General features: G+C 46.2%; 1 protein-coding gene across 3 annotated transcripts in view; it reads left to right on the top strand.

Moving 5' to 3' along the window:
- Positions 1 to 25507, top strand: part of MCPH1 (microcephalin 1) — a 270845-nt gene extending 245338 nt beyond the window's left edge. For 2 of the 3 annotated variants that reach the window (XM_078445230.2, XM_078445231.2), the window contains 2 exons: positions 11275 to 11512; positions 25131 to 25507. In XM_078445230.2, coding sequence (XP_078301356.2) covers positions 11275 to 11512; positions 25131 to 25186 — 294 coding nt within the window. In that variant the 3' untranslated portion in view covers positions 25187 to 25507. Of the gene's footprint in view, positions 1 to 11274; positions 11513 to 13545; positions 13627 to 25130 lie in introns of all 3 variants that reach the window. The other variant, XR_013554978.2, reaches the window with a different exon arrangement.
- The last annotated feature ends 1755 nt before the right edge of the window (positions 25508 to 27262 follow it).

The raw sequence follows: 27262 nt of genomic DNA, 5'->3' as shown, positions 1-27262 counted from the left end.
CTCATGGCAGCTGGCCTGGTCCGCCTCGCTCTCCTGTTTCAAGTGCGAGTGGCCAGCGTCCCTTTCGTGTGCTTGCTTCAAGGATTAAATGAGCTCATTCGTACCTTGCTTACCCGCCTGCTCATGGTGGGCTCTTGGCAACTGTTAGCTACTGCTTAGAGGGAGCTGGCTTGGGAGTGAAGAGCATGAGTTGAGTCTAGGCGGGTGCCCAGTGCCTGTTAATCGTGCTCATCTTCCAGAAAGAGAGGCTGGCAGGCGGTCGGTTATAGGGTCCCAGATGCTGGAGGGAAGACCAGCGCTAAGTGGGGCATGTTGGGGGTCCGCTGGCAGGAAGACTCGAGCTGCATGGGGAGGTAGAGGAGAGCGGGCAGGGAGGGACTCTCAGGACCTGGGGCCGGGGAGGACGATGGGTGCAGGCCGAGGGAGAAAGCCAGGGCGACATGCCCCAGGGCCGGGGGGACCAGACGTCTCAGAGGGCGGGGACGCTGTCGTCAGCATTGCCCAAGCTGCTGAGAACTGAGGCGGGATGCGGGTGCTCCTGTCAGGCGCCATTCCCCGTGCCTTAACCGCGTGGCCGCGCGCACTCCTGTCCTGTCCCCACGCCCCTGGGCAGTGTCACCACTAGCCCCTGCTGCTCTGCAGCCCAGAGCGGCCCCCCACGGGGCAGAGCCAGATGTGCCTCGAGGCACCATCCACGTTTTATCACAGTTGCTGTCCTCCCCGCCACCGCAGCCCCGTGCATCGTTCTCGGTTAAGTGTGTGGGAAGGTGAGGTCGAAACTCGCAGCAGAGGTCCTGGATTCCTCTTTTCCAGACCATTTGTTGCACCGGGTGGCCTCAGGCCCGTCACTTCTCCAGGCCTCGATCCGCTTTTCAGGAAAGGGAAAGAGCTGGACGCAGCTAATCCCTCTTAGTGCCAGAGTATTTCATCCTAAATGTACAGCTTCTAGACGTCGTGGCTGCAGCTGGGCTGCTCGCACTGAGCTGCGCGCCCCGACCTTTCCTGCCGTATGTTTGCTTACCCATAGGGCATTTAAGACATATCAGTAGTAAGCCAGCCGGTGTGTGAGTGCGTAGAAGGGCTGCAGGGGACTGGAAAGGAAAGTTACTCTCGGTGCAAGGGCCGCTCTGGGCTCCTCCACGAGGCCCGGGAGGCCATCAGTCAGAGTCTGGGGAGTGCTGGCTACAGTCCTCTTAACCTCTCTGTGCCAGCCACTGACAGGAGCGTCGGTCTGGTTACTAACCAGCTTGCCCCTCCCCGGCCTCACCCGCGTCCCCGCAGCCAGCCCAGCGCTCTGGGGAACCACCGCTCCCGCCACCCTGGCCAGAGCCCGTCGGAAGCCCCCCCTTCCTGGTCTTCTGCGTGCTGCCCGCCAGCAGCTCTGATCTTCTCACCTTCCCGGCCCCCCTTAGACGCGCCCCCCCTTCTCGGCTCTGTCCATGAGCCTGCCCCTTGACACCCTGCCCACAGCTTGCTGTTCCAGCACCGCAGGAGTCCCTCCCAGTGCTACCTCTGCAGGGTCCATTCTAGCTTCGCTAGAGGTCACCTCTGCCCGGTCCCCCAGCCGGCCTGTCCTCTGCCCTCTCTCGTCTGTGCGTTTCCACCCCTTCCTCCTTCGGGGGTCGTACTGCTCTGTGGAACTTCCTCCCAGAGTGCCCACCCTCCCCGGTCTCTGCCCCTTTTGTTGGCCTTGTCACTGCTGCCCTGATTCCTCCCCTCCGCCCCCGGGGAGGGAAGTCAGCCTGGGTTCCCTAGCTGGAGTAGAAGCTGCCCTGAAATCAGACTCCCAAACACAGTGCTCCACAGCACCAGGCACTGCTCTAGGTGCCAGGGACGTGTCATTGAACAAAACGAAGATGCCTGCCCGTAGATTCTAGCATGAGAAACGGAATGAATTGTACATTACGTCAGGAGCCGATAAAATGGTGGCAAGAGAAAAAGTAGAATAAAGGCGCTGGGATTTCGTGTAGGGCAGGTGGGGCAGGCCTCATGGAAATGGTGACGGCTGAGTAAAGACTTGCATGTGGCGAGAGGATTAGCCATGTGGACACTTGAAGGAGGAACATCCCAGGCAGAAGGGAAAGTCAGTGCAAAGGCCCTGAGGCACGAGTATTCTGGTGTGTTCAGGAACAGCAGACGGGCCTGGCGGGAACTGGAGTGAGCTAGGAGGAGTGTGCTAAGAGGCAAGTGGGAAGAAGCGTCATGCCGCCTTGTTCAGGGGCTGCCGCTCTTCTGCATGAAACCAGCACCAGCATTCTGAGCAGAGAAGAGATGTGATCTGAGTTAGTTTTTTTACGTTCTCTCTGCTCAGAAGAGTCTGTAAGGGGCACGGATTCAAAGGTAGGACGCCAGTTGAGAGGCGTTACCCCTGGAAAGAGGTGGGTGAGCTGGGCTTGGACTGGAGCACAGTGCATTTGGGGGGTGGCGCTCTCAGCATGTGTTTTGGGCCCCGGCGCCTGGGAGGAGGGAGCGGCCGGGAGCTGAGCTGGAGACGGCTGCAGGTGGAGGCTGAGTTGAGGGGAGAAGGCTGGGTCAGGTGTCAGAGGTCTGTCAGACATCCAGGTGGGAGGCCGAGAGAGCACCTGGCCTGGGATTCTGGAAGGAGGGCTGAGCTGGAGACAATGCGGGCGGGCTTCGTGGGCTCACGGGGGCTGTGTGAGGCCCGGACGCTGGCTGAGGTCACCCGCAGGAAGGGGCGCCGTGCCGAGTCGTGTGTCGCTGGAGCATTACAAGGTCAGGAAGAAGGGCAAGAGGTCCACGGCAGTGGCAACCCGGGGCGGGAGGGAGTTAGGGAAGGCAGGTCCTGGCAGCCAAGCACAGAGGGTGATGGGGTAGAGGGAGGGGCCGTGTGCCCAGCATCCTGCTCGTCCTGCCAGAGGACTCGGCCCTGCGAGGTCTTGGTGGGAGGTGTGTGGACGACAGGGAGGAGGGGCAGGAGAGGCGGGCAGGGGCTGCCTTTTGATGTTGTGCCGGGAAGGGACACAGGAAGCAGGGGTGTCTGGAAGGCGTGGGAAGCACGGGAGGTGTGGAGGAGGAACAACCACACACTGTGCGCCATTGTGCGTGCAGCACGTGGTTCTCCGCACGGAGGAGGAGACCACCGGTGAGGGGGGGACGCACGGCTTTAGAGGGACGGGCCGTCCGCAGTAACAGGTGCAGCTGTACCTCGGGGCACTGGCACAGGGTCCTTTCCGGATGTGACCGTCCTCAGTGACAGGAGGCCGCAAGGAGGGTGACCCGCTGGAGCCCCAAGCAGGGCGAGAGCCGTCCGTCCAGGGCAGTGGGGCGGGCAGGGTGTAGAGTGCCGGGGAAGGGACTGCGTGAGGGGCCGCGCATGGGAGCAGCCGGGGCTGGCCCCCTCCAGCCCCAGCCCTTCCTGCCGTTTGGCAGGTGGACCAGGGCGCCTAATGGGTGAAGGGGTCGGGGGGGCATGGGCTGTAAGCTTTGGAGGGGAGAGGGCATCCCAGGGGGGAGACTCGGGTTCCAGGGGTGAAGAAAAGCCCCTCAGGAAGGAGGGGTCCAGGGACTTGAGAGGACGGGTGTTCCAAGGACCACTCATGTGAGGGACAGTGAGCTGGGACAGCCACCAGGCAGCGAGAGGAAAGGCAATAGCAGGGAGGTTGATGGGCCAGGCTACCTGAGCAGGAAAGACTCGAAGCTGGGGGCCAGTTAGGGACAGAGAAGCTGGTTTGGAAACCCCAGAGAGGGTCAAGGACAGGTTTTCACTGCAAATCGAGGGGTTTGTGCAGAATTTCAGGAGTCACTAGGTTGTCTCGTTTGAAGACCTCGTCTTCTTAACAGTTGTGACATTTGCCCAAACCCCATCACAATTAAACAACACAACACTTTTTAATTTCCCAGGACCATAGACATTGTTTTCTGTCTCCAGTGCCAATGACGACCAGTTCATTTTACCTCTCATGTGTTCAAGCCATTCAACATGGTCAGGTGTGGGCATTGACATTTTTAGAAGGTGAAACGTCTCGTTGTATTTTGTGTTTCCAGTTGCCTTAGGGCCTACCTCTTCTGAAATGGTTGGCGCTAGCATCTGTTTTCCGAGGCGGCTCCTGGGGACTTCACCCCCAGGTGACTTACCGGGAGCCGCCTCATGTTCCTGGGGCTCCTCTGTCCCTCCCTCCCTCCCAGCGCCCCACAGAGGGAGACCGACGGGCGTCCTGATCCAGCCCCTTCTGCGCCCGTGTCTCGTCTGCCTGCCTTCCTGAGGAAAGTCCTCGGGGTGTGGCAAGCCTGCTTTGTGGGTCCATCCGATGTCGTGAGGGCAGGGCCAGCAAACCCAGGTGACCGTAGGTCCAAGGTCCAAATCCAACTTTATGGATGATGGAAGTTATTCTCATCTCCTCCGACACCTGTTTGTGTCTCCCAGTTGGTGTTGAACCGGGAGAAGAGAGAGGTACCATTTACTGAAAGCCTCAAAACCCCAGTGGCGAAGCTTTCCTACAAGCACCGTGCGTGGCTCTCTTACTGACTCTGGCGCTAGCCTGCCCCCATTATAATAGGAAGCGTCCAACACAACAGGATTCCTGTTGAATTTGCCTTCTTGCTCTGTCCTGAATACACTTCCCCTTGCACTCGTCTTGTCCTGCCCTGCTTCATTTCTGGTTGGAATTACTGCAGCTCTTTCCTTTGAGTCTCCCTTTTTCTGATTTCCACATCTCCTTACTGTCTGCGGCGTGGTCTAACACGTGGATTTCGTGGCTCCCCATTAACTAGATAGTCTACTACTGTATAATCGTGACTAGTCTGGCCTCTGCTTATTCAGCCTCCTCACCTTGGAACAGATTTAAATGCTTTTAGAAAGTAAGTTTTTGGAGGCACCTGGGTGGTTCAGTCGGTTCAGCATCCCAGCTTTGGCTCAGGTCATGATCTCACGGTTCATGAGCCCATGTTGGGCTCTGTGCTGACAGCTCAGAGCCTGGAGCCTACTTTGGATTCTATGTGTATGTGTGTCTCTCAAAAATAAACATTAAAAAAATTTTTTTTTAAGTTTTTGTTATTGTGGTCACCTGCCAACCCCCTCGTCCCTCACATGTTATCCTCAGTGATCCTGAACTATTTGTTCAAGCATGCATGATCTTTTGGACACTGTTGACCTGAAGCAACCCCACCATGTGTTTTTCTGCAAGCAAACATCTTTGTACTCATTCTCCAAGCCAGAAGCTACCACTGTGAGGTCTAGTCGGGCTTTCCCTCCATGACATGACATGCTGCTGTGTTGTAGTTGTTAATACTGTACTTTCTAGAAAGTCCTGGAGAAGCAAACACTGTGTCCTTGCGTTTTCATGTCTATAGAACTTAGCCTGAGCCTCAGGTGAAGCGACAGACGGAGATGTGGGTTCAGCACCTCCACCCCAGGCTGCTTGGTGATGGGCAGTAGTAAGAGGATTTTGTGTCTCAAAGCGCAGGAAAGCTTTGCCAGGGTCTCTGATGTTGGATGTTGTCTCTCAAGCCTCGGTTTCCTTGTCTGTAGAGTGTGAGCCACGGTCACTGTGATCTCCCAGACCCTTCCCACTGCTGACGTTCTCTGCCTTTGTGCTGTATCGCCCATCACCCACGAGTTCCACAGTTGAACACTGGCTCATTGTTTGGTTCTGCCCCTCTCTGGTGTTAGTACCGAAGTATGAGGACAAACGGACACAGGGCTTCAGTGCCCTTCCCAGTCTGGCTGCCATGCCTGATAGAACACTTTGACGGGCTCAGCCTCCCACAGGGGACCGTGAGAAGGGATGGGGGCACCTGGGTGGTGCAGTTGGTTAAGCGTCTGACTCTGGGTTTTGGCTCGGGTCCCGATCTTGTGGTTTGTGAGATCCAGCCCCATGTCGGGCTCTGTGCTGACAGTGTGGAGCCTGCTTGGGATTCTCTCTCCTCTCTCTCTCTCAATAAATTGTCCTTGAAAGACAAATGGGATATAGGCAAATGTAGGACTGGAAAAGTTTATTTTTTATATTTCTATTTTCTCTTTGACATGTTGTCATAGCATACAGTTCTGTGCTTGCCCACATATAGATTTGGATATCCGCCCTAAGCACGGGGCATTGAAACACATTACAGAATTATACAGCCTACACAGCCAACTAATACTACAACCCACCATGTATCATAAGACCCCTCCTATATATTATTGTTGCTAAAATGTAAGAAAGTACAAGAGGTATGGCATTATTTCATTTGTTGCACACCGTGTGGGACTAGGGATTTTATCCCCCTTTTACCTGTGAGGAACAGAGACTGTGAAGTCATGGAAAAGGCCAGGCCTTTGGGGCCTATTCCAACCTGATGCCACCACGTCCTGGGCATCATCAGGCGAACCGAAAACAAACCAACCTCCCTGAGCTTCTGGTTCTTTCAACGTAGAACCAGAGAATTTTGCTGTGAGAATTTCCTAATGATGGACTTGTGCCTCTTCTGTGCATGGCTTGTGGGTACCTATGGAAACTGTCAGTGATTCAGAATAATCACCCAGGTGAGCTCTACCTGGAGGGAGAAGCAGATTTACTAATTGAAATCTAACACCCATGTCTGGAGTCAGTGAGCCGTCAACACCCTCCCAGCTGTGCGGTAAATGACTGGGGGTCAAGGAAGCTGGAAGCACTGGGGCACAGGCATTGCTCAGCTCTGTCAACAGTAGGGACTGCCTTGTAAATAGAGTGGAAGGTTCCGAGCTAAAATCTGTTAAATCCGTACAGCTTTTTTTGGTGACGACACAAATGCAAAGGCAACCTTTTACAAAGCACAGTTCATACCTTTTTTGTTTCACTGACTTAAGACCCTTCCCTAGTAGTCCCTAATCCTTTACAACCCAGAGTTCAAATGAAGAGCTTGTGGCAGAAAAAGTTTTCTGTCTTCTGTCAGCCCTCTCCTTGTCTTTTTACCCACACACGCATGCAACGTAAATGTTGATTTATGTAATGATTTTATGACTCCATGGGGAAAGTGGGAGCTCTTCTGAAATCCACCCCGAATTCAAATGCACCCTGACTACTGACCCGTCCTGTTTTATCGTGGAGGCTAATTAAGCCTAGAAGAGTCCGCTAATCCCCTTTCCTTCCATGATTTTTCAATAGATACCCTGGGCTTTGTAGGGAGAATTGAGTGCTTCATTGGAAAACTGCACTTTTTTAGACTGTGGTCACTTTTCCGGCTGTCTGATCGTGGCCCACACCGCCCCTAGCCTTTCCCAGCTCTGTGAAGCGGAATGACCGGCTGGTGGTGCAAATGAATCTTGTCTGTGGGCAGGAGCTAAATCCTGTCTGGCGGAGGGAACGCCTCACCCCCATGGAAGAGCCAGTTTTTTGCATCAGTTGCCGGTCCTTCCCCATATACCCAATCTATGGATGTGTCAGTTCTCCTTGGAACCATTACAGCATCGGAGTTAGATAAAATGAACCAGTAAGAGTTACGATTCTCCAAAAAAATTAACAGCTTTTAGTAGGAAACTCCTAGGTCAATGTAGACAGACCTGGTTCTCTCTGAAGGTTTCTCTGAGTTAAGAACAGAAACGGCTCACCACAGTCAGCCCTGCAGTGAGCTCCCCTTTGGCACCCACACCACCCCAACCCATTTCTACAGTTGACAGCATCTGTCGCACACATTTGTTGAAAAGTGTGAAATGGAGCGAGAATTTAGAACAAATTGCCAAGAAGGGCTATTGCAAAGGGGCTTGAGAAGGTAAGGATAATGCACAGCACGTTAACTTTGAAATTTGTGCGTTTGAGGCTTTTCTCCTCAACCGTGAACCAAGAGAAAGCCTTTCGGGGTAAGGTGGCGAGGTCGGAGGGCATCCTCGGGCACCTACGGCATGCTCCGCTGCCCTCTTCGCTTTCTGTGCTGCTAGTAACCTTTTAATTCTCAGCTGGTTTTCAAGAATGTACCCGTGGGGACAAAACTGTGCTTTGGGCCAGAGAGTCAAGTTGACTAGCCCTGGTCAGAATTCTTAAGGCAACAGCACATACAGCAGTAAACCAGTTTTACCGTCGTGCCTTCAGAGTCAGAGTGTGGTCTCCAGGATAAGGCTACCCAGGAACTTGTGTCTACAGACTTGAGGAGACAATAGCCAGGGCAGTCTGTCCTCGGGGGCTACTGGGGAAGGATCGCATTCTGGAGACCTTCCGCTTTGAGAATGAGTGTAGCTGAAAGCTCCATAACAAGGAGAGTCCCGTGTCCTATCATATTTATAATATAAATAAAACTTGCCAATCACCGTTTCTATGGCAATGAACTCCTGTCCATGCATGTCCTTATATACATCGAGGAGTGTATTCCTAGGGTAAATTCCCAAATTAATTTTTAATTTTAAGTAACCTAAATCTTGATTAAGCTTTCCCAGAAATTATTTTACTTAGGATTAGAAAGTCAGCATGCACGTAGCCTCAATTATTTTGAGGAAAGAATAAGATCTTTGTAATTCTTTGCCTCCTTTAATTTCAAGCTGAATAAATAAATAAAAGGAAGTATTTTCATATGTTGACTTTTGTATTACGTGCTTTACACTGAGGTCAGGGACTATGTCTTAATCCTCTCTGCTCCCCCAGCATCTTGCACGTGCCTGGTAGGGAGTAAGCACTCAACAAATGTGGGAGGGGAATGAAGAACCAAAGCAATCAGGTACTCAAGTCACATTCTAACCATGTGAAAGGTTTACACATGTCCGTTTCTACTGGGTTCAGTATGGGTTTGATTTACTGCTTATCCATATACCGAGAGAGAGACTTGATCTTGCTTTGTTGTTGTTGTTAAGAAAAATCATCTCCTGGGGCACCTGGGTGGCTCAGTTGGTTAGGCGTCCGACTTCTGCTCGGGTCACGTTCTCACCATTTGTGGTTCGAGCCCTGCATCGGGCTCTGTGCTGACAGCTCGGAGCCTGGACCCTTCTTCGGATTCTGTGTCTCCCTCTCTCTCACTCTCTCTCTCTCTCTCAAAAATAAACATTAAAAAAAAAAAGAAGAAAAAAGAAAAATCATCTCCTGAATGTTTTTGTGCGTGAACATTGTACAAAGGTTAGAAAAACACATAGCAAACACTTAACAGGGGTTACCTCTGGTAGGTGGCAGGGGCCTGAGGACCAGCATCTGGATGCTTTGTGCTTCTGGAAACACAGATTAACAAAAGAGGAGTGTGAGGGAGGGAAAAAGGATAATTCCGGGTTTGGTCAATCCAGTGACTTAGAAACATGATCCAGGATCCAGGCCTTCCCACTTAGTTATTTTCAGCATGTTTTATGGCCTCAGGTGGCTTCAATAATTCCAGATATCCTATTATCACTATGACAGAGTCCAGCCAATAAGAGAGGTATTTTTGCTTATGCATTGGTTTATATCAGTGAAGAAAGACTGCCCTCAGCAGACTTCTTCTCAGATCCCATTAGCCATGATCAAGTCTAGTCCATGCTAGACCCAATCCTTTGAAAGGGAGATGAGATCACCATGATTTGCCTGGACCAATCCTGAGTCCTACCTTGGTCTGGGAGGGGCGCCTGTCTTGAACACATGGCCCTGCACAGATTAGCACCCCCCAAAGAGATCATGCCCAACCACTGAGGAGGACAGGAGAAGGATGAATTTGATTAACAGACAGCAGTGTGGAGAATTCGTTCTACTTTATACCCTTCTTTATCATTTCAATTACCAACTACTTTTATAATTAGTTTTTTTAATGCATGATTATGTCAAGCCTTAGTAAGATTATTTCTTGATCTGCAGTTACAATGCAACACGGTCCAGTGACTCACCAAGTTTGGGGATTGTGGCTTGTTTCTTGCAGCTTGACTCACCATTTAGCCAAAGCTTGACAAGCTTCCACCTAAATGTCTTCTTCTCCAAAATTAAATGAAACCCTTTCTACCCCCTATCTCACAGGGAAGTTGGAAATTACTAAAAGCATTAAACAAAGTCATCACACATTGTGTGGATGCTGCACCACTTACCCAATCAGATGAAAGGAGTTATATGTCAGGTCTTACATTGCATAATTCAAAACTGGTGATGAGTAAAGAGAATTGATTCCACAGCCATATTTAAGTGTACTGGGCGGATTGTGTTACTGTTGGGGCAACGTTTTTCATCAAGAAATTTCTTTTCTTAGTATGAAAACCTAGTGGAAGAAGGTCAGTGATGAAAACTGAGGAAGGGGTCCTCTGCTGCCCTCCCACCTCCAGAGCTGGCCCCTCTCCGTGCTCAGGGGCCAGGCTCCAGCCACTGACTGGCAGGCATTTCCCTCCACACTGCCCCACGCAGGTTACGTCCCCCTGAGATGCTCTCCTCTATCCCTGTTCCCACATATCTGCGCTCCAAATCCTTAATTTCGCTGAGCCCACGTATCTGAAATGTTCAGTTCTGTCCTCAGGGAAATCGACTGATTAAAATACTCAAAATGTGGATGACAGTTCACCCTCAACATCTCCCACAGGGTAGCTACACTTAAAAAGAAGTCTTTATTAATCTGTAGTTAGTGAAATGTCTGTTTAGAGTAAGCAGGCCTTCCACTGTCCCTTGGGTCAGCCAGCCGACCACAACTTTATCAGGACCAAAAGGAGAACAATTTAACATCCCTGTTTCTGAAAATGTTTCCCACTGTCTCCGATACTGCTCATCACCATTTCCACAATGACTCAGTGAAATAAGCCTCTAGATGCTTCCCACCCCACCCCCCGCAGCTTCATGTGTTGGGGATTAGCTCTGTCTGGGACCTCCACTCCGTGTTGCCTCCTTCCCCCTTTGCCGGCACTGCAGGGCCGGGTGCAGGGCGCCCAGGAGGTCCTGCTGAGAGTCACGTGCTGCAGGAGCCCCGAGGCACCTTGCGCTGGCTGGTGCTGGTCCAGGGCAGCCGGGCTGGCCTTCTAGAGGCTCCTGCTTTCCCTTCCACACCCTCCCAAAGAACGTGAATAGCATTTACAGGATGCAGGTGCTGTTCTCCGCACTCAACAGTTGATTCCTTTTCAAGCTTCTGGTTTACAATTTGTAGTAATTCAAAACCTAAAAATTTTTTTTTGGGTGGGGGGGAGGAGGGCTATAAATTTGTTTACAGTTTTGCTTGCAAGCTGCTTCAGCAAATGTCAATTTTATCTGCTCGTTATCTGTCACTATCATTAAATGTCATTACCTCCCCTGGATCCTCGGAATTCAGAATTCAGCTGAGAATGCGCACCTTTACATTCAGTCTTTTCTTCTCCCGAAAAAGGAAGGGAACTTTGCAGCTGAGCTGCCTTACACGGTGACATGATTCAGTGCCTTGGTAATCTTCCCTGTCTCTGCCCAACAGCTCTGCCGCCTGGAGCGCTACTTATCTGCGGGACAGTACCAGGGAACCCTGTTTGCCGACCAGCCTGTGATGTTCATCACCCTGGCCAGCAACCCCCCCAGAACCAAGCTATGGGAACTGGTCCTCCTCTGTGGGGGTCAGATCACGAGAATCCCACGCCAGGCCGGCATCTTCATCGGACCCTCCCAAGGAAGGAGGAGGGCGACCGTCAAGTATCTGTCAGAAACATGGATCTTAGGTAAGGATCGGCTCACGGGCATGGCGGGGCGGGTGCTTCTGAGCGCAGTAGCTGTTGGGGTCTGTGGTCCCAGGCACACAAATGGGCTTTTCTGGGGGAAGCCCGATGCCCACACCCCCCTTCCCTGTAGCCGCGGGGCTTTTGGATGGACGTCTCAGCATCCAAGCATCTGCCTTTCGCAGAATCCGCTAATGACTGTCGGTCTCAAGCCAACCCAGACACTCTCCTTTTTACTGTCGGCCAAAGCAGACTTCACCAGGACAGACAGTCACCTGACTCACCTCACTAGCAAGTGAGAAAAAGGCCCAGCCTGCCCACAGCTACCCCAGACCTTAAGGTCTGTCCACCCTCAGCTCAGATGGCCACTCTCCGGGCCCTGGTCTTGCTCTGCTCCCAGAGCGGTGGGCCAGCACCCGGCTGCCAGGACCCGCTCCCCCCCCCCGGCCCCCCCCCCCCCCCCAGAGCATCACCAGCTTCTCCTGACACTCGTTTGTTCACCTGCTCAAAGAGCGGTGCAAAAGGAGCTACAGTTTTTATTTCAAAACCTAAGACAGGAAGCCAATGTGCACGTCTGGCTGTGCAGCATTCGCAGTGTTGGACACGTGACTCCATTCGGAAGGGGAAGAGGTGCAGAGAAGCTCTCTTTCCAGGAGGCTGACGGTGTGGTGACGGGCGGGCTGTGTCTGGTACCCTGGCTCTGGGGGGGCGGGGGCGGTGTCCAGGAGAAGTAGGCCAAGCAGGAACGGGAGGCGGGCTCCACCGGCAGCCAAGGGGTCGGCGCAGGGGAGGCTGGGGCGGGCGGCGCTCGTGAACTGATGGAGCTGGAGGTGCTGGGGTGCTCGGGGCCCCGCTCTGGGGATAAACCTTCTTGCTCTGGGTTTGATGAACGTACAGGCTTGCTGGGGCTCTCAGAGCAGGTACCACAGAGGGGGACACTAGAACAACAGGGATTTCGTCTCTCGCAGCCGGGGGGCCGGAAGTCAGAGTTGGTTTCTCCTGAAACCTTTCCTTCTTCAGCCCTCACTGGTCCAATTCAGTGTCAGCACCTTGAGGCGGGATCCTCACCTGGCTTCTTGAGACCTGAGAAGTGCATTCTGTCCCCTGTCTTCCTCCTGCTTCCTCCTGTTTGCCCCCCTCATCTCTAAATTCCCAACTCCTGGCTTTCCTCACCCCTCCCAGGGAGCATCCTTTAACAGATAAGTAGATACTGTGTCCACGTTTTATTCATAGATCACTACGGATATTTATGAATATCTTTTAAATGATTGATGGACATCCTTTGATATATTTTGAAAGTATGGCAATCAAGAGTAATTTTTTTTTTTTTTTTTTTTTTTTTTTTTTTACTATCTGATGCAGAGTAATTTATCTTTTGCCTGGCAACTTATTTCAGAAAAAAAAAATCTATGATTTTAGCTACAGTCCAAGAGCCAAGAGGCTGTTGACTCTTTTCTAAATGCCAAGAATATAACCTTCAAAACATCCTATGTTCTGAAACAGAGGTTCTTGTTTTGCTGTTTTTAGAAAAGTGCGTGTGTCAAAATGACACCAACTGGAAACCAGAATTTTGCTTTTTAGACAGCTGTCTCGTTCAGCTAACGGAACTGTGCACATGATGGCTATGAACAGTCCATATCAACAACTAATCTTTTCAGTGTCGGCTGTGTACCGTGTGTACAGGGCCAGCCGTCTGTGTCTGTATGATTAGTATTTCCAGGCTGGGGAGCTCTGTCGCCCCTTCCTGTTGCCTCGTGCACGGTCCAGCCGCCTGCTAGTTCCTCCGGTTGTTTGGCCCCTCTGCCCCTCTGCGCGTGGCTTTTTAGTAGGCAGAGGTCTACCTGCTTGACCCCAGCGCTTAACCTTCACAAGGCCCTGTGGAATTCTCCGAGATTCAGAGCTGGAGCTGGGGCCCAAGCCTCTTTCCTCTCCCATAATTCATGTCCTGTTTCTGATTTGTCATTGATTACACCATCTGCGTGTGCCCTTGGCAACTTCCGGGTATTGTGCGTTCTGGAATCCTTGGCTCTCGGCAGAGTGGTGAAATCCTCACCCGTGAGGTGAGTCCCCCTGACTCTGGCCACTGCCCTGGTCTGCACCCGGTCCTCTGTGGTGAGGTGGGTATTAGAATGTGTATTTTTCAAATATTTATGAGTTTATGTTCTTCTCTTTTTTGAGTTGAGTTACAGTAGCTCCAGCTTTGTGCACATAAAGGAGATTTCATTTGCACATCTGTACACGCGTGCACAGACCCACAAGCAACATGGTCCCGAGTAGTGCATTCCCTTTCACGTCGGGGTCCTGCCACCGGCTTGTGCTCTGACCGGAGGCAAATCACCTTTGCTCTCCGGACCTAATTTACTTCATCTGTTAGACTAATAACCTCTGCCCTGCTTACTTCCCTCGATGGGCAAAGGAGACCGCACAAGAGAGTTGCAGGCTATCCTCATGCATTCTGGGCATTGTCCCGTGTCATTGGGTGACAGTATCCACTGACACAGCAACGTTATTCTCAAAACATTGTGCAATTAAAATCCCTTTTAAATTAAAATTAAACCCATGTTAAGGCACCGAGCTGAAAGTTATTTTGTGAGACATGATGAAAACCAATACTCTAAATTTGTTCCAACTACAAGATCCGCTGCCATGTAAGGTGGAGTCCCTGAGGCCAAAGAGTAGTTTGAATTGGGTAGTTCTTAAAGTCTGAAAAAAATTCTTAAAAAAAAAAAAAAAAAGTAGCTTGTTGCGTCCACTTTCAGATTTACAGTTTGCTTTCCAAAATAAAGATCCTAAGGTTTTGTCTTTTAGGACCTTTATGTTTATTCCTATATTTTGTGGCATCTTTGTTTATGCAGCCACAATAAAATCACAAGGGATGGACAGATCATCATTATTATCTTTTTTTAAGCCACTAGAAACCCCCGAGAAGTTTGGTTTGTTTTGTTGTTTCTTTGATAGAAGGAAAGATGGACATCACCAAAAAAAAGTCTCTTTGCCTAAGACCTCCAACATCCTAGGACTAGATTCCTGCAGATAAGCCTCCTTATCCCTTCACTGTCTGATCCAACATTTCTATTTAAAAACAAACAAAAGTGTCAAATGATTATTCCAGTATAAGACTTTCTCCTGACGTCTAGCTTGTTCTTTGGAGGCGGCCGCTCAGCGGTGACCACGGAGCATTCAGCCAGCTTACCCTCCTGGCTGCTGGCATAGAACGGTGTGAACTTATGAGATCTCCCAACAGGGCTCCCCATGTCTTACTCATTTGCTCCGTGGAGAGTCTCACACACGCTGAGTTGCCTTATAACGAGGCTGTTTGAACGGCCATGATTATGTTCCCAATTCATTCCCCAGAGTCCATTTTCCCTGAAACAGCAGTATACTTAGGCCAAGATTCTCGATGAATCATTCCACCAGGAGGAGAAATGGGGATTTTTGAGAGAGAAAATACTTGTGGGCACTTGAATATGTATGAAAATAAACAGGAAAACAAAAACCAAATTCCCGGCACGAGGAAACAAAATGTTACCTTTACCTGACGTTGGAATGGAAGCATTTTCCAGTAATTTTCTTTCCCCCAGCACACCCATAGAGTAGAATTCCCATTTTACAAGTCAAGAAACTAAGACGCGAAAGTCCCAAGTAACTTGGCTGGCGTCTTAAGTGAGGCCTTCGGCAGGGGTTGGGAGTCCTGAGACCCCAGTACATTCATCACTAGTCTGCGAATTTTTGTGCTGTAATCATTTCTTTTCACTTTCTTCAGCCCCAGTTGGTGTTATCACTTAAGGCTGGTTTGGCCTTTCTCAGAAGACATATTTCCAGTCTCGGGCGCCCTTTTATTGTCTGGGCTATGTTCAAGTGATAAGACATACATTTTATGCTATTGTGGGAACATAGTGTACTATGCTCAACAGCGGTGCCGAAGGGGGAAAAAAATTAGCCTCAGCATGATTTCCTTATAACTTATAAAAAGCATTTGATTTGAATGCCTCCGCATGTCATTGTTTTCAGGAAAAAGATCTCTGATAGCATGTGGGCCTTTGCAGGCTAGCATAGATCATTGTTTCCCCAGATGGCTGACCACAGAACTAGGCCCAGGAAAATGCATGCTCTTAAACATGGCATTTTGTTAAACGGAGGCCACTCGGGAGGCTCAGCCCTTAGGGTGCATGGTTAAACAGATAATATCAGGAGTCTTCAGGTCCCTGGTAGTCCACATTTTTACTGCATAGATAAGGAACCAGTCAGATGGAGGTGAAGCCATTTGCTGAGGATGGAAAGAAGAAGAGAAAGGAAAGACCCAGGGGCCGGTCTGTCCCCAGCCTGCCCCCTCCTCAGAACATGACCTGATACCATGCTCATACCTTGGCTTCCACCCCCAGGAGTTCAGCAACCATGCAGAAAGTGGCAGTACACTTTTAAGACACAATCTCAGACAATAAGACACATTATTTTTGTTTTGAGTTGTTCTCAAATGGATGACATCTACCAGGCTAGAAATAAATGAGAACTAAAACTGAAACTGATTTGTGGAATTTTATAATTTCAACATCCTGTGTGTATAAGCTTTTAAGAAATATATAGCTTTTTTTAAAAAAAGTGTGTGTGTATGTATATATTATATATATATATGTGTATATATATATATATATAATATATATAATGACTTTTTTAAAATTAATTGCAAGCTGCTGAAAGAGTACGTGTTAGCCTTGGAAAGATATGGGAAGAGTGTGCTCAGAAAGTGTATTTCCCTTTAATTGCATTCATTGGTCAACTAGTGGTCCTAGATGGTTATCTTTGAAATTTCCTAACCTGTCTCACTTGGCTCCCCTTTGTGAAATTTATGCCAGCTGACCTCCAGTCACTGGATGTGAGCATCAATAGTGATAGAAAAGTGAAAAAGCATTTTAAAGACAGGCAGACAAACTGGAAAATAAAAGACCCTTCTCTGCACCTTACTAGCCAAGGCACAGTTTTTAAGCCTCACTTAGGAAAAAAAAAACAAAGTAGAACATGACAATCAACTACATATTCAGCTGGGAACAGGAAATAGTGTAACCACAGCAACATTTTATATCCATCACCAGAAATGCAGTCATCAGTGTGGGGAATCCAGACAGCCACTTACAAGCCAGCACTAAGCATTTTGGTTTCGACAGGTTCACAAGACTGTCTTATGTACAAATTCGCAGAGCCCTCTGCAAGTGCTGCCATGTTAACTCCTGCGTCTGGGCCAGGAGGATAAAGCCATAAAAGAAACTTCAAAGCTCAGCCCCCTAATGGGATGTTGCCAGTAGTTCTGGCTGTCTTTGCATATTGGCCTAGTAAATTAACACTGGAGCACGTGGAACTTGGAACTTCTGTTCCTTCATTGTTGCATGTTAACCAATTAATATTGAGCATCATAGAACCTAAAGTGGTAGACCTTTTTTTATGGACTGAATGGTGTCCCCCAAAATGTTGAAGTCCTAACCCTAGGACCTTAGAATGGAACTGTGTTTGGATATGGGGCCTCTAAAGAGGTATTTAAGGTTAAATAATATCCTAAGGGTGGAGCCCTGACCCAGCAGGACTGGTATCCTTGGAAGAAGAGAGACCACAGGGATGCACATACACAGAGGGAAAGCCATGCGAGGACAGAGAAAAGAGCTATTCCACAAGTCAAGGAGAGAGGCCTCAGGAGAAACCAGACCTGCTGGTACCTTGATCCTGGACTTCTGGCCTCCAGAGCTGTGAGATAATACATTTCTGTTGTTTACACGGCTGGAAATGAGTTCTGAGATCATGGTAGAAATCTGTTTCTTTTCTCCATGAGGAAACAGAGAGATCTGAGTTTCTCCACCAGAACCACATGGTGAATTAAAGATCCAGCGTTCCTAGTCACCCTCTTCTCAGTTCAGAGGCTTCCTTTGTGAAAAGATCTTAATTCTGCTCTTGGTAAGCAGAGCCTCTCTTCATTTGTGCAACCACTAACAGTAGGGATTCTCAAACTGTGTGCTACAGAAACTGATTGTGACTGAAGGGTCCAACCTCCAAGTAAAATAACAAGAAGCTGTTCCCCATTTTTCAGGAAGAGAAAAAAATACTTGGATTAAATCATCTCATTTTTTTATTCAATTTTTATTAAATTTTGATGCTTGGGGATGAATGAATATATAGCAACAAGAATGTAGGAGGAAATGAATAATAAAAACATATCAGATATTAATAAAACCAAAGAAAAAAAGTAAGTTTTTTAAGAGATAAAAAAGAATTCTTTGCGGGAAGAAAGTCAAAAGTCAAAATCCTAGCAGTGTTGTGAAAGAAAGGAAGAGAAAAAGGTCCAGCGAACAATTCTACAAATGAAACTGGGGCGGCTGCTACTACAGATACTGTAGGGATATTTCAAAATCATGAGAGCTTGCTGAATAAATTTATATCAACAAATTTGAAAATAGGGAAGATGGATAATTTCTAGAAAATATTACCAGAATTGACTCAAGAAGCAGAAAATCTGAATAATTTCAACCATTTAAAAAACTGAATAAGGGGCACCTGGGTGTGGTTCAGTTGGTTGAACGTCCAACTCTTGATTTCATCTCAGGTCATGATTTCACAGTTCATGAGATCAAGCCCCACGCTGGGCTCCTGCTTGTGTGCACACCTTCTCAGAGTAAGTAAACATTTTTTAAAAATTAGAGAAGTGAATAATCAAAAGTGTGCTTCTCACCACCCATCAAAAAAGACACCTGCACAGAGTGATGTCAGCAAAATGGCAGACCAAGAAGATCCAAGCTCCCATCTTCCCCACAAAAACACCAATACAAAATAAAACAAAGCACCCAAAACAGAACCGACTTTGTCTGAACAAATTCTGTAGGAGCCTGGAAAACAATGAAACGTTTACAGCAACCGGGTGAAAGCCCAAACAAGCAAAGCCATGTTCATGGCATTAGGGAGGTTTTATGGCTCCTTACTCATGCCCCACAGTCTTGGTTTCCTTTCCTCAAATGTAGACCCTATTTGTTCCAGTCTGCTTGGGAGATCCCTAAAAGACTGACTTGCTCACTAGTCTCAGTGACTTGGAACATGTGCAGGAAGAAAGGTGCACACTGCTTTAAAAAGCTACAAGGTAGGCAACAAATGTAAAAATAGGTTTAAAAAAATACTTCCATGCATCAAGGGACACAGTCAACCACACAAAAATACAACCTATGAAATGGGAGAAAATGTTTTCAAAAATAGAGATGAATATCTAAAAAAATATGAAGAAATTCTACAGTTCAACAACAATAAAAAACGAATTGAAAAAATGGTCCAAGTACTTGCTTGACTAGACACTGCTCCAAAGAAGATATACAAATGGCCAAGAAGCACATGAAAAGATGTTCATCATCACTAATCAGATTAGGAAATGCAGATCAAAATCACAATGAGGGGCTACTGGATACCCACTACAATGACTACCATCAAAACAAAACAAAACAAAACAAAACAAAACAAAACAGCAAGGATTGTTGACAGCGTGGAGATATTGGAACCTTGTGCACTGTTGGTGGGAATGTAAAATGGTGCAGCCACTGTGAGAGACAGTATGGTCAGTCCTTAAAAAATTAAATGAAATTATCATGCGATCTAGCAATTTCATTTCTGGCTATATACCCATATTATTCACAATAGCCATAATGTGTCTTACCCAAGTGTCCATCAATGGATGAATGGATAAACAAAATGTGGTCTATATATACAATAGAATATTATTCATCCATAAAAAGGAAGACTGTTGTGATACATATGTCTGCTCTTACTCTTTCATTTCAACAAAGATATAGAGTTCCCAATCAAAGGGATAAGATGAGACACACAAAGGAAATACAAAGAAAATATAAGAATTGTGAAGGAAAAGACAAGTCCTCTTCTTTGCATATGATACATTTGTTTACATAGAAAAATCTGGGAGAATCAAGAAACAATTATAACTGATTCAGCAACCTTGGTCTTTATAAGGTCCACTTAGTAAAATCATTAGCATTCCTATGCCCAGTAGTAAATAAATATAAAACAGAATACAAAAACTAGCGAATTCAAGGCTAGCCCTGTAATGTCATTTTACTCACATTTCTTGGGTGGGAAGCAAAAGTTGTTATACTAGGAATAAACTATTAGACTATCTTGTCTATGACCCAGCCCACATCCTTGGTATACTCTGGGAAAGAAAGTATCCCATATGTGAACATCTGCAGCCTAATATCAGAACAGAAAAAAATGTTGAGAACTCCATTCTTTTAGACCAGGCTATTTCCTTCCAATATACCATATGTCAAGTCATTCACTCAGTTTATATTTGTTGAGCACCGATCATGCACTAAACATATTCTAGGCAGATACAATACTTGCCCCTATGGGACTTATATTCTATTTTTTTTAATATTTATTTATTTATTTTGAGAGAAAGAACGAGACCATGTGTGGGTGAGGGGCAGAGAGGGAGAGAGGGAGAGAGAGAATCCCAAACAGGCTCTACTGTCAGCACAGAGCCCGATGTGGGGCTTGATCTCACAACCATGAGATCATGACCGGAGCCGAAATGAAGAGTTGGATGCTTAACCAACTGAGCCACCCAGGCACCCTGGGACCTATATTCTAATGAAGATAATTTTTTTTTTTAATCCTGTTGGTGATCAATGCTATGAAGAAAACAGGGTATGAGTATTTATAGTGAAAGTGAGGTTGGCCCCTGGCGGAAGGGCTGTATTTGAGGTAAGACCCCAACGATGAAGAGAAGGGTGGGCCCGTGTAGATCTAAAGCACTGGCCTTTCAGGCCAAGGGAACAGCTAGGATCAAGGTAGATAAGGAGAGGCATTAAGTATGGAGTGTCTGTTGGAAATGATGCTGGAGAAGTAGCCAGAGGCTGGACCACTCAAGGCCCTCATAGACCATGGTGAGAAGTTTAGTTTTTTTGTTCTAAGAATAAATGGAAGTTACCATAGGATTTTAAGTAGGGGAATACATATCTTTAAATAGAAGCAGAGAGAGCAGTTACAGGCTCTTGCAGTGGTTTGGGTGATAAATGGTGGTGGTTACATTTAGGATGATATCACTGAAGGTGGTGAGAAGCTGCTAGGTTTTAAATAAAAATTCTAGAGCCAATTGGCCTTGCTGATAGATTGCACGTGATATGTTAGGAAAGAGGAGTCAAAGATGACTTCTAGACTTGAATTTGAGCATCTGAGAGAATGCTGAGGTTTCGAGAGATCGGGATCCGTGAGGAAGTACTGAAGAAATAGTGGTTTATTCAGCATACAAAAGAGGAGCTGGCAAGACTACCATCAGAAGAGGGGAGGAAGTCTTGTTCATTGTGGTTCCAGAGAGAAGTGAGATCAACAGATGAAAATTACACAGTGGGCAGCTGTGGGCTCATTAGGAGAAAGGATTTTAGGGTCATTTGTAACCTGCTCATCCCTACTGCTAAGAGCACCTTCAGTGTCAAAACCCTGTCCTGAGTGTTCCCGGAAGCTGAGTGACCCTCATTCTATTAAACAGGAGAGCTGATTCCTTGATTGAGTGAATGTCTGGCCACATGGCCACTCATGCTTCAGCCCTAGAATAGTCAGCTGATTGTGATAAGCTAAGATAAAGCTCCCAACAGCATTCTGAGGGTTCTAGCACTCTCTGCGCACAGTACCATTAACCACATTTGGCTGTTGGCAATTAGAGTTTTAGTTCAAGAAAGTGGCTTGCCCACCACCACACTATAAAAAATAGCTAGCAGCATGTTCCTTCACTATCCTAATCATCAGACCACACAGAAGAAAGGCCAGTAAACTTTAACTCGTGCATAAACCTGTGCCAAGACCTGCTAAAAAACCTTGTTAAAATACAAACACAACATCTTTTTTTTTTTTTCAGTGCAAATTTAATGGGAGGTGCTCATGTACCATCTGTCTCTTTCAGCTGGGCAGACTGGCATTACTCTAACATCTGTACCATTGGTTACATTATACGGGGTGTTTGAGGGCTATTTGTATGATGTGACATTGGAATTAGGGGATGTGACTATCTTTAGATGACAAACGAACTTGGGTAGAAGTCATTTTTCATGTGTGTGTTTCCATTTGGAAACTTGGAGACATGAGGGGCTCCCTGGACAAGGATGTCCTGGCTGCCAGCCATCACTCAGCAGTCAAATGCTTTTCCGTTCTGAATCCCTGCTTTGCTTACCATACGCATAAGCTCAACACTACATGTACCTCAAGTACCATTTCTCGAAAGTCCATGGGTTAATTGAGCCTACCACACCAAGCGTGAGGGGCCAGCCACAGACTTTGTTGTGAGGTTACACTTAGGGTTCTATTTGATCTAAATTTAAAACTTCTCTAGTCAACCTTTTTCTCCACCACAATGAATGAATGAATGAATGGATGCATGCATGCATGCATGGATATGTGGGGTGACACCAGATTTCACGGTCAAAGAACTGGAATAGAGACAGACATAGAGTCCCCAGATCTTACAACCCTTCCTTATACTACAGTGAAGCTGGAAGAGTGTTTTTTAGATTTTTTTAGACATATTTAAATAGAAATAAGTATGTATAAACCTGTGTATTGCTTGAGGGTTCTTCTATAAATGGAGGGTTACATATTGTTCCTTGAGTTTTTATTTGACTCTGTCTAGGAGAGCCTTCCATTTTACACACATACAGCTACTTCGTTCTTTCTAACCATTGGAGGACGTGCAATTAAGCCATGCACTCCTTATTATTGGACGTTTGGGGTGACTTCCACCGTTTCTGCCATTATACACTTTATGTGTGTGTTCTAACTGGAACGGTTTGAATTCAGTTTTAAGAAATTATTTTGAGCTGTAATTATCCCCGCCGAATCCCAGGCATGCATGTTTGTATAGAGCAGATTCATAGCAGTGACATCACTGTGCCCCAGCTTACGTGTACTTGTAAGTTTGGGTACCCACGGCTGTGCCACTTTATACTTTTACAGCATATGGACGTCTCCATTTCCTCCACATCTTCACCAGTACTGGACATTACCCATATTTTTGATATTTGGTGATCTGATGAATTAAACAAATAGGTGTCATTACTCAATTTGTCGTCCCCTGATTACTAAATTACTAATGAGTATGAATAATTAGAGAGGGAGCTATATTTCATGGGTCACCTATCCTTATCACTGGCTATTTTTCCTTTTCATGCTGTTCTACAGAATATGTGTATAACATGGACCCTCGCCCTGTGGTCTAAGTGTAAAATTCTCTCAATCTGTCTCATTTTTAATTTTGTTTATTGATTGTTGTGGGTTACAAAGGTTTTAATATTTAATAATTATTCTTCATGGATTCAAATGCCTTATTTCCTGAGGCACCTGAATTTGGGTTTCACTTTGGAAGGTCATCTCTACCCCCTGAGCTCCAGAACCTGTCTCTTATCTCTGTTAATGCTTCCATCATTTTTTTAAAATGTTTACAGTGTTAATTCATCTGTAACCTATTTATTGTGTGATGTGAAGGGATCATACCATCTATGTAGTACCTTGTCCCTTCTGCACTGATTTGGAATGCCCTGTGACTCACCTGTTAAATTCCTATATGTGCGTGGACATGTTTCCAGACTTTCCCATTGGTCTATTTATCTGTTGTGTGCTAATTACATACTATTTTACTATTGTAATTTTATAATGTGTTTCGGTATCTAGCATGTCAAATTGTCTCTCATTCATTTTTTTCAAAATTGTCTATGTATTTTTTCTTTGGTATAAATGTCAGAATAAGTATGCCACTTTTTTAAAAGAAATATTTGGCATTTTTTTCATTAAATTCTATTTTAGATTAATTTTAAAAATCGCCACCCTTTTTGTAATGTTTTCTGGCTTTGGAAAATGACATCCTGTCAGAAATCTAAGTGTAAAAAGTGAACCTACAGGGTTTTACAACCTGGAAAAAAATATGACTGATACGCTTTAAAACTAGGTACAAAGAAAGGCTTTCTACCTATGGTTCAAAGTCCAACTGCAGTAAAAGATTTACATGCTCTGAATGCAAAAACAAAATAAAACACTTTTTTGCATCAGGAAAGTCAAAAGGCGAATAACAGAGAAAATATGTACAACACATCCACAAATAAAGGTCTGATATTAAAATACTGCTTCACTGGGTTGTGGAGAGAAGTGGTTTTACTTAGTACTAATAAGAATTGTTATTATTCTGCTGGATATATTAATTTTAATTATATATAATGTATATTATACATGTGACAAATGGTAGTGCTCCTCCCCTCTGAAAGCTGACCAGTTCATACCTCTTGTATGGAAGTGCGTTTGCACTGGGCAAATGACGACTAACTTCCGGGACACGATCTAGAGCTCCAGCTAAGATGCGCCCCTTTTTTCTTCCATCTTTTCCCCCTATTCATAGAACAAACCTATGTTTTGACTTTCCGTCTGCTATCGTTCATCATCGTGATGTCTTAAGGTCCTTCAGTATCAATTCTCTCCCTGTGGATAATAGTTGTAATCAATAAGTGAACTGTAGGGGCACCTGGGTGGCTCAGTCGGTTAAGCATCCGACTTTGGCTCAAGTCATGATCCCAGGGTCATGTCAGGCTACTCACTGAGTATGGAGTCTGCTTGGGATTCCCTCACTCTCTCTCTCTGTCCCTCCTCCACTCTCTTGCTCAAGAAATAAAAATAAATTCTAAAAACTACATTAACTGTAATTTAATTTGTAATTCAACCAGTGCTGCCAACCCATTGGATTCCTCTATCGTCCTCATAGAAGTAGGGCCTAGAGCAGTATAGTCTCCTGCTGGCCTGTTCTTCTGCATCTATAGCTTATCCTGGACCAGGTGACTTCTTGTGATTTTCATAAAATAATAGGCTTTCAAAATGACAGGACTAGTCCAGCTTCTTCAACTTAAATATGAAGACCTGCGTTTTAGAAACTGTGCGTACTAACTTTGTATACTAGCGAGGTAGACAGGCTGTGGATTGGTAGATACACAGCCTAGAATGTGTAGTTAGTACCATAACTAAAACTAATATATTTATATATAAATTGCCTTGTGCCGGAGAGTATTTTCTGTAGCTAATGGAGATTACAATCCTGGTCTCTCCCGCCATGGACTGGCAAACTTGCCACCTGGCTAATAGAACATTCTGCCATGATGGGAACACCCTATATATGCTGTATCTAGGATATGTGCCCATCGAGGACTTAAAATGTGGCTAGTATGACTGATGAACTGAATTTTTTTAATTCAATTTTCATTTTATTTTAAAGTTTATTTATTTTGAGAGAGAGTGTGTATGGGAGGAACAAAGAGAGAGAGAATCCCAAACAAGATCTGCACCATCAGCACAGATCCCGACGTGGGGCTTGAACTCACGAACCGTGAGATCATGACATGAGCCGAAACCAAGGGTTGGAGCCTTAGACGACTGAGCCACCCAGGCGCCCCTTTATTTTAAATAGTCACTTGTGCTATATGGGCACGTGGACACATAGACAACACGGCTCTAAGCCGCCTAAGACTTTAAAATACGACTTTGCGTATATATAAGATTCTTATTTTACCGTGTGGTTGGCCATTATAAATGCTAAACTGCTTTTCTCTTTCTCTAGATTCCATCACTCAGCACCAGGTCTGTGCCTCTGAAAACTACCTGTTGCTTCAGTGATGGAGCCATCAGTCAGCACATGGCTACCGCCACCGGCTCGCAACGTTGTCTTTGGACATTCAAATGAGCAAACCCTGACGAGAAGGAAAGGACACAACACGATGCCTTTTGACACCATCACCTGTTTGCCTTGTGTGCCTTGTGGTTTTTACATAAAGAAGCTCCTTTGTGTGACTTTCTGATGACTGAATGTGTTTTAAAGAAGCACTGCCAGCCTATAGGGGCCTTTTCTGTATAATGCCAATCTTAGTATTGTGATAACGATCATGATTAAAAGCTCACAGAACCTTGGTCATTAAAGCACCCATAGTGTTAAATAAAGACTGGGAATTAAATTGTTTGATTAGTGAGATCCAACAACCCCCAAAGTTTCTTGGTTGGACTCTAACATCTTTATTGGCATACCATACACTAACTATGAAGGATGTTGATCAGTTTATTAGATTTTTGTCAAAGTAATGAATGAAGACAGGTGTAGGAGCTTTGCAATAATTAATGCCACCAGAGGATCTCCAATTCTCCAAGTTAGTGTTTGGTGAGGACAGCATTACCAACAAGAGATCGTGGCCTTCACTGGCTGCCACAATGCTTGGCTTTCCTTAGAGGAAATCGGCAGTGGGACTGAATCATTACACGTGGACCTGTCACCTTCTATAGGAGAGAAGTGCTACATCCCAACAAGGCTGAAGGTGCCACTAAGACTCCCTCCTGATCCTGTTCCCTCCCCACGCTATCTCTTCCTCATCTCACCTGTTATTCCTACCTTAACAAATTTCCAGCCCCTCAGTGGAACAACTTCTAGAATAAACCGTCAAGGAAGAAGACAGAAATGCGCAGGGAAATAATGAAGGGTTTTCTCTTAATTTTGATATAATATATGCCCCAAATAATCCCCTCGTATTACTCATGCCCCAACAACAGTCGTTCCTTGGTACAACTCCACTCCTTCCACATTATAAACCTTGTTTCACTATATCCATGGGAGTGCTGGGCTTGGCTACTTTGAACCTCAGGTACTTTGGCAGAGCTCTCACAACACCAAAAATTCCTGAAGAGGCTGACAAAAACCGTGCTGACGCTTGCTGTGGATCATCCCCTACCGCTATAGGCCACCGACAACTACCCATCCCCAGTGTCAAGTCCTGATTCCCAATGCTGGCCTGCCAGTGGTCAGCCAAGATTCTCTTTCTATACAGCAACATTTTATGAGGGTACTGATTTGTGTCAGGAATTACACTAAGCATCTTCTATGTGGTTTCTCATTTAACCCTAACACCCTTAAAAGTTAGTTGCTACAGATTTGCAATCCCTTACCTGAAACACACAGAGTTAAGAGTATCTCAGAATTCTTTTTTTTATTTAAAAGTTTTTTAATATTTATTTTTGAGAGAGAACACGAGCAGGGGAGGGGCAGAGAGAGGGAGACACAGAATCCAAAGCAGGAGACACAAATCCAATCCAGGCTCTGAGCTGTCAGCACAGAGCTTGATACAGGGCTCAAGCCCATAAGTCATGAGATCATGACCCGAGCCAAAGTCGGACACTTAACTGACTGAGCCACCCAGGTGCCCCAAGAGTATCTCAGAATTCTTTTTTTTTTTTAAATTTTGAAAGGCAGGTGGCTCTCACCATTTCCATGTAAGATTGTATTGCTCAGTATACCAAGAGAAGGCAGCAAGAAAAAAGAAGGCATGCAGACTGGAAATGAAGAAGTAAAACTATTTTCAGATCACAGGATACTACATGTAGAAAATTATAAGGAAACAAATACAGAGCACGTTTAGCAAGGTTACAGTGTATGAAATTTACATAACTAGCTGAATTGTATTTCTGTTTGCTGCAATAAACAATTCACAAATGGAATTAAGAATACATTTCCAACACTGAGAAAGGCTTATTGAGAAGATGGCAGAGTAGTATGGGGACCCTGAGCTTGTCTCATCCCTGAAACTCAGCTACATCAGCACCAACCCATTTTGAACACCTAAGAAATTGAGGAATAACACAATAATCTGCAAAACTTGAGCCACAAAACTCAGCAGGTATGCTGTGTGGAGAGATGAACTGGGGGAGAGA

This window comes from Panthera onca, chromosome B1, assembly GCF_046562875.1.
Source record: "Panthera onca isolate mPanOnc1 chromosome B1, mPanOnc1 haplotype 2, whole genome shotgun sequence".
NCBI classification, from domain to species: Eukaryota; Metazoa; Chordata; class Mammalia; order Carnivora; family Felidae; genus Panthera; species Panthera onca.
This window is presented reverse-complemented; position numbering and strand designations above follow the sequence as displayed.